This window comes from Phaethon lepturus, unplaced genomic scaffold (genome assembly GCF_000687285.1).
Source record: "Phaethon lepturus isolate BGI_N335 unplaced genomic scaffold, ASM68728v1 scaffold8814, whole genome shotgun sequence".
Classification (NCBI taxonomy): Eukaryota; Metazoa; Chordata; class Aves; order Phaethontiformes; family Phaethontidae; genus Phaethon; species Phaethon lepturus.
In genome coordinates, this window is record NW_010533938.1 from 18,913 (window position 1) to 26,789 (window position 7,877).

Below are 7,877 nucleotides of genomic sequence, written 5' to 3' on the forward strand. Positions count from 1 at the left end.
AGAAGAATATGCGGTGCCTTTAGCTTTTGAGCAGGTTTTCTCAACAGCTCTTCAGGTTATGTTTAAAGAGATTAAATTTCACCAGTTTGGTTCAAAACCAAGCTAGTGGTGATTCTGAAGATCAGAGGAATAACTAGGTGCTTCATTTACATATGATTAATTTGTAGCTGTCATACTAGTTCCGTTTGTGTCTCTTATTTGAGCATAAATGTAGTAGTATTTCTATCCTTGAAAGTTCATTTAATAGTGTAAATCTTTGCAGGCTGCTTCTGGAGAGAAGCAAGATCATCCAGCCCAGCCAAAGGCTAAAGCAAAAGTTAAGAGTATTGACCTACCTATACAGGCAAGCCTCTATAGACAACTGGGACAAGACCTTATCAATTGCTATATAGAAAATGAGGTAAGCAGCATAAACAGATGACCACTCAAATTAATGTCACTGTAAATAATTATCCAGAAACCCATTATGCAACCATAAACTTGGTAGCCAATTCTGAATTTCTTGGGGGATTGCCCTTAATTGGAAGGGGGGTTCATTTTGGTTGGGTTTTTTTGAGAAATTAATCAGTTTCACTAGACTTTTAACTACCCAGGTGTCTGAGTTTGACCTATTAGCCTGTCATTACCTGAAGTATCAATTCTGTTCTTAGGCAGGAAATGCCTAGGATTGCCAGCAAAGGCTGCACAGTATGTTATAGGAATGCTAATTGTTACTAAGTGACCTGATACTGGTCAGCAGTAGCATTTGCATGGTTTTTTTGGTACTTTACAGAAGCTGTGTCCTTAGTTATATCACATTTTTGCCCTTCAAGTCCTACATCAGCAGGGAAATACTGCAACATGTAGAAAACCTCCCTTTCAGAGGATCCTTTCTGAAGTTTCTAGGTATCATGTCTGTGAAGATCCCACCAGCATAAGCTCCTCTGTGAAAGATGGTCAGTCTGAAGGATAAAATACAAAATAGTTTTTTAGGGCAAAATGATTCCTAGTGACTTCCAAACCAGAGTCGAGACTTGTCTTTACTTCTAATCCTGCCTATGGTGATCAGATCATAATTGATACCTTGATCCATTTATGTTGAAGCACTTGCCAAACAGCTTTTAAATAATGAACTCATTTTTCTCCTGTTCCAGTTCTGCCTGCAGTGAAGATGACCTACACAAAGGTGAAAATTTTAATCAGTAATTGTGGATTAACAGGCTTCTGCAAAGTTCTGTGGTACAGTTTTGAGAGAGTAATCATTAAGCTTGACGCTTTAAGCTTTTAGTTTGATACCGGCTTTTTTCCACCGCAGGGGAAGATGATGATGCAGGACAAGCTTGAGAAAGAAAGAAATGATGCTAAGAATGCTGTTGAAGAATATGTGTATGACTTCAGAGACAAACTGTGTGGAGTCTTTGAGAAATTCATCACTGAAGAAGTAAGACTTGCCTTGTTTCAACTGTTGGAAAAAAATCCTTTGTATTTATAACCTTTGAGTGTGGGTTATGTGGAGGCTACAGGGGTCTCTTGGAATTGTTTCGGAATATGGAGTGGATTAACTTCACAGAAGCGAAGTTCAAACTACACTTAACACCTGATACTTGACATGCAAGCATGCAGAGTTCTTTTATTGTCTGAGAAGCTTCTCAGTGGCAAGGAAAGGTTTGGGATGTAGGTGGAAAACAAAAACACTATGATGGGAGTAGGAAAGCAGGGCAGATCACCACAAGCTTCTAAATAGTGTGAGTGAGTAGGAATGAAAATGAGCAGAAACGGAGTGTCTGTAGCTCTGTGTTTTATTGTCTGATTTAATTAACTTATAAACACAATTCTTTCCCCACTTATAAGTCCAAGTAAAGGTGATGAAGAAAGCTGTGCACTGGGCTTTTACAGAAGGAGTATTGAAAGAACACTTGTCTTACAATCATTTCTCTGTAATGGCCATCTAAATAAATGTGGCTGGTACACAAGCAACCAGTTGTTGAAACAACAAATGTCCAGCAGCAGTTTTAAGGTCGTCTCTCTGGATTACCTGGTCATCAACCCAGCAACACAGTACAGACATCCTTCCAGTATAAACTCAAGGGTGTGAGGCTGTCTTTCCCATACCGATTTCAAAACAATCTCTTACATAAGTTACGGGGATAGATAAAATCGTTATTTCTAGATAATTAAAAATCAAGTCTTTGTTTATAGTCAGTAGAGTCCAATTAAAACAATTTTAACTTCAACTGAATGTAGAGTTGTCCAGATTTGTCTGTTCTCCCATCCTGCTGTCAGAGAACCTGAGAAGCAGAACCTCCTGTGTAAAGATAATAGGCAAGAATGTTAAGATATGCATGTGCTTTCTTATAAAATCAATCCTGAAGCTATGTAACTCCCATAAACGTCACCTGCAAATCAGATTAGTAGGGCTGGCCTGCCGCCCTTATCGTTCTGTAAAATCTTGGCTTTGAAGTCTGTTAATTACAGCTTTCTTAACTATCACTTTGAATATTTTAAACTGATGAAACAGGGTTTTTTGAGTAGGGGGGTTTCTTTGTGTGCTGTGGGGAGAAGATTTGTTTGTCACATTCCCTTTGGAACTAGAGTATCCCTGCTTTGCTTCATAGGATTCCAACAAGCTGACCTTGATGTTGGAGGACACAGAAAACTGGCTTTATGAAGATGGAGAGGACCAGCCAAAACAAGTATACATGGATAAGCTTCAGGAATTAAGAGTAAGGCTTTACGTTACTTTCTAGAAAAATCATCTGTGTTTGGAGGTGGGGACACTTAGATAAATATATATGGCTTAAGTGAGCAAAGCTCTTTTAATGAGGGATGTGTGTGTGCATACCCATACGTGAGTTTTGTAAATCCATTAAGTATGGACATTTCAGGCTGTATCGGGATGTAGTTTAGTTATGAAATGAACATACTATTTAGAACTAGAAATAAATTTTTTCTTAATGCCTATTATTCTCCTTATTTGAAAACGGTCAAAATGAAGTAGACTGTCGCTAGTGACAATAAAAATAACTGCTACGGAAATTCTTTGTCAGCCTTGTTACAATCTGAAGGGGGCTTTTGATTAGTTTGACTGCTCTCCCAGGTGTTCAGAATTATACTCCAGAACAGATGCTCTGGTTTTCCTGTTTTCAGTGGTCTTCTATAGTTGTATCACAAACTCAGATTTTTGGTGTAATATCTAATGGTAAAGGCTGAAGAGTGCTTTAACAGTAGCTTCCACTGTATCATTTGATTAGTAATGACCAAAACCACCTTAAATACTTCAGATTTTAATAATCTCATGGGGAAAAATGTGAATTCTGATGAATGACTAGTTACTCTGTTTGTAGGAAGTTAAGTATGTCTTTAGCTCTTGGGCTCCAACTGTCTTCTCTCAAGTCACATTTCCTTTGGGGGAGGGATAACTGTTGGAAACAGCATTGTAGATCCTGGCAACTGCTTTTTTTGCCTGGATATCAGTTTTTAAGAGGGAAAAATGGGAATTCTGATGAATGACTAGCTACTCTGTTTGTAGGAAGTTGAAGTATGTCTTTAGCTCTTGGGCTCCAACTGTCTTCTCTCAAGTCACATTTCCTTTGGGGGAGGGATAACTGTTGGAAACAGCATTGTAGATCCTGGCAACTGCTTTTTTTTGCCTGGATATCAGTTTTTAAGAGACAGAAAAAACAAAGTGGATAAAACCGGAAGTTTTCAGATTAACTACTTTAAAACTAAAACCATCTAGGTAAATCCTGTCTAGTTTCTCTTCTGAATGCATTGTTCCCAATGCTCTTTTTGCTGAATATATCTGTGAAATACTAAGCCTAAAAAGGACAGGCACTACTCCTGTGTTTAAACTTCTGGGGTTTTTTTGTGCACTGAAGCTAAATGCAAAGGTTAAGCTCTTGAACAGGTGAGAAAAGAAGTTAGAGGCAGCCTTCCTTGCAATGCAGTGTTTTACTCTTAGACCAGACTAAAGTAAACTTGTATTTTGCCAAGATCTTTGTGCTTATGTTTCCAGAAATTTGGACAGCCTATTCAGGAAAGATACATGGAACATGAAGAAAGACCGAAAGTTTTAAATGAACTGGGAAAGAAGATTCAGCTCCTTATGAAAGCAGTAGAAGCATACAAAAATAAGGTAGAAGCAAATTACTTAGGGAATGAACTATTATGGGTGTTTGAGCTTGGCTTACAGAGTGTTTTGTATTTAAAAATAAACCCTGTAGGATTACCTGTTCAGCTGCTTTAAAATGGCTGTTGTGCTTCTGCTCCTGAGAACTTCTAAAACTGTTCCGGATTGCTAGCAAAAATGGCTTCTTCATGAGAACATGGATTCAACAGTCGCATTTTTTTATGGTGATTTGTAACACTTGAAATGGGTATCTCAAGTTACGGCTGTTACCATTGTTTCTATAACTTATAAGACTATTTATTGGGGTTAGTTAATTAAACTACAGTAGATCTCAGGTGCTTTTTTTTCTCAAAACTTTATTAGTAACCTGCGCTTCAGCAGTGTGCACTTAAGATCAAAATTTCAAGTGTCTAAAAACAACGTCCTGTCTGTCTTGTTCTACAGCCATTCTTCATACTAAATGCTTGTTAAAAACTATTTTTGTCAGGTTGTAGCAGTGTTATGCTATTTTGTGTCGATGAAACTTGTAATTGGGTGAGAAGCATATACTAACTGATGGTATAAATACCTCTCTCCTTAGGATGAAAAGTATGATCACCTAGATCCTGCTGAGATGGAAAAAGTTGAAAAATACATTAGTGAGGCTATGAATTGGTTGAACAGCAAAATGAATGCCCAGAACAAACTAAGTCTAACTCAGGATCCAGTTGTCAAAGTGGCAGAAATACTGACAAAATCTAAGGTAAAAAAACCAAACCAAAACCCAATCATTGTACTTGTTGCATTCTAGTACATTTTTCTTTAACAAGATTTTGGCTTCTGTGTTGAGCTAGAATATTAAACCTGCAGAGATTTTTTTAATGCTATGAAAAGATCCATACAGAGGGAGCAGCAATTTTATCAATCTTCAATTCTGGCTCTCGATTTACAGCAGTTTCTCTGCATAAGCCCTTTTAAAATATCCTTGAATTACAGCACCAGGCTTGCTAGAAAATGGATTACCATATAGGCTTTTAACAGAGCAGAAGCTCTTTAGCTAGTGGAAAGTTTCCTTGCAAGTTTCTAGACTTGACAGAATTGAAAAGTCTAGTCCTTGAAAACCAAATTCCAGGTCATTATGAACCAGAATCAAATTTGAGACACTCTAGTTTAATGCAATTACTGTGCCACCAAATGAACTTGCTCTCTCACTTCTGTTACAACTAGGAATTGGATAGCTTCTGTAATCCCATTATATACAAGCCCAAACCGAAGATAGAACCTCCCAATGATGGGCAGTCAAAAGCTAATGGTGAACACAATGGACCAGTGAACGGACAGAGCGGTACTGAAACAAAACCTGAGCCAGCGAAGGACAATTCTCAGCAGACCAAACCACCTGGAGAAATGGAAGTGGACTAAATCTTGCATTTCTTTTGCATAATTAAAATAGTGCAAGTAACCACAGGGTCCATTCTTTTTGTCGGGTACACACCTCAGATGTTCAGTTATTCTTAGCCAACCTTCTGTCATTTGTTGCTGAGTAGTTTTGAAAGTGTTTTATATTAAGTACACCTCTGATGTTCATTTCCACTGATGCTGCTTATGTGGAGCTTTAGCCAAATGTAGATTGTATAAGTCAGTTTAAGCTTTCCCAATATATTTTATATCAAACGTACAGAATTGATATATAAATGGCAACAATCTACCTTATTTAAAGCTTTTATTGTGGATAAACCTCAGCTCCTTTATTCAGGAAAGGATACTGTATTGCACTACTGATGCTCAAGTGTAGATCTGATTGCATCTTTATTTTGGAAAAATATTGGAATTGAAGTGGCAAAACTTGTCACTTGAAGCACTGACCTTTTCTAGTTATTGTATTGTTATAATTTAAATATTAAAATAGAGGTTAGTTGGCATACTAGTCCATCTTCTTGATGTACCATGAGAATTGTATGGTCTCTTCCATATAAACTGAATAATACAAGCGTAAACATTTTTTTTTGATTCCCATACCACTAACAATCTTAGTTGCAGAATGCTAGCATAATGGCTCTGCCATGTGCTGAAATTAAGTGAATGCTCTCAGTGCACATCGCTGTAGGTAACGTACCATGCTTATGATAGGATGATGATAATGATAATAGTATGAAGGGGTAGAATATACAAGGACTGTTGCATAGCTTTTCCTTGAAAATGTCTTACTGCACATGTTACTATTTCAGCCTCTCTTGTTTTGAATTAAATCCACATCTGGTGCTGGGGAGGAGGAACCACAGAACATGTGCTCTGCAAGCTGGATATTAGCACCCTAATTTTGAGATAGCAACGAACAGCATTTAAGCAAACTTGAAAGAAATACTGAGAGCCTATTTAAGCCTTGATACTCTGCACATATATACCTTTGGTTTTTTAGTTTATCTAATGAAAGTATCTATATAATGTCTTACACAGTTGAGTCACTCTTTTCTTTGACACATCTTAGGCATTGTCAAGGGCCACTGCATGTTCATACATTGAGTGCTGCTGTCAGTCACTGAGGTACTGTAGCACTTGCTAGAACAAGTCACTTCTCTCTTGACTTCAAACCACTCTTCTGTTACCAGAATAGGAATGGACTACTCTGACTATGGAAAGTGGTTTCTTAGTCAAGTTGGCGTAAGAGACTGAGATTAGTTGCAGTGAAACACTTCAGTGACTTGAACACCACTGCAGAAATGCATTTAGGTGTTCAGGTGTTGATCAAGCATTGCTGCAGCAGTTCTCCTGTACCAGCTTGTTGCCTCTGCAAACAAGTGAAGGGTCATGCTCTTGTTTCTGGCTTTGCAGCCATTTTATCTCCAACCCTGCCTTTCATGTTCTACCACTGTTCAGTGCCACAGAGTAGTCTGTGACCCAAGTTAGAATTGGTAGAGGTGAACTATACTCTCAAATACCTTCACAGAAAAAGGAGCCATCATTTAGAGCTGTATATAAACCTGCTAAACTAGCTAAAGTGCTAGAATTGTATCTTCGTGACTGAGATGCACATACTTTTCTCTACTGTTCCTCCTCTACACAATCAATTGTGGATGGTCTGGCATTTTGAGTTTACATAGTTAAAGCCCTTGAAGAAAAACTGAGTGACCTTGAAGAAAGCTGCAGCTACTCTCCAGCCTCAGTCTTGAATTCTGCTGTAGTCACATGCCTTTGACACTGAGGGGGTGACTGCACTTCAGTCAGTTGTCCTGTGTTTAAGTCAGTACATGATTGAGGTAGCTTTGGTCCTGTAGGCTTCAACAGTATGAATATCTTACTGGCTTTACCACAGCAGCGTAATGGATAGCATTATGAAATAATTGGCTTCCTAAAACCCATCTACACAGTAATGTGTCTAGTAGACTTCCTGATATCAGGCAGAAAAGCTGAAACAGTGGAAGTCTCCCCTGTAAGCTCTCCAATAACTAAAAGGTCATGTGTAAGAACAGAAAGTCTTCTGCTCATGGTCATTAGATGCTTAATACTACATTACAAATGTGTGAGGCAATTCTTATGCATAAAAGCTGGAATAATTCTACAGCAAGCTTAAAAGCAGACATGGTTAAGACAAGCAATTGTAAGGTTTTCTTACTAGATTAGGTTTTCTTTTTTGTGCTGCGCATCTGCTCTGTCTCTAGATCCCTGCTGAAGAGGAATGTGACCCACAGACTGCTGCTAGTAGCTGGTTGCTGATGTACATTTTAACAATCCCATTTAGAAGGGCAAAATTGTACTTTTCACAGTGAGCTTCACACTAATGTGTGACCAT

The 7,877-nt window shown here is 38.1% G+C and overlaps 1 protein-coding gene across 4 annotated transcripts in view; it reads left to right on the forward strand.

The window, feature by feature from the left end:
• HSPA4L (heat shock 70kDa protein 4-like) overlaps window positions 1-6,009 on the forward strand; it is a 20,867-nt gene extending 14,858 nt beyond the window's left edge. For 3 of the 4 annotated variants that reach the window (XM_010285358.1, XM_010285359.1, XM_010285362.1), the window contains 6 exons: window positions 263-400; window positions 1,295-1,420; window positions 2,595-2,702; window positions 3,995-4,114; window positions 4,689-4,850; window positions 5,315-6,009. In XM_010285358.1, the coding sequence (XP_010283660.1) occupies window positions 263-400; window positions 1,295-1,420; window positions 2,595-2,702; window positions 3,995-4,114; window positions 4,689-4,850; window positions 5,315-5,509 (849 nt within the window). In that variant the 3' untranslated portion in view covers window positions 5,510-6,009. The remainder of the gene's footprint in view (window positions 1-262; window positions 401-1,294; window positions 1,421-2,594; window positions 2,703-3,994; window positions 4,115-4,688; window positions 4,851-5,314) is intronic. The other variant, XM_010285361.1, reaches the window with a different exon arrangement.
• The last annotated feature ends 1,868 nt before the right edge of the window (window positions 6,010-7,877 follow it).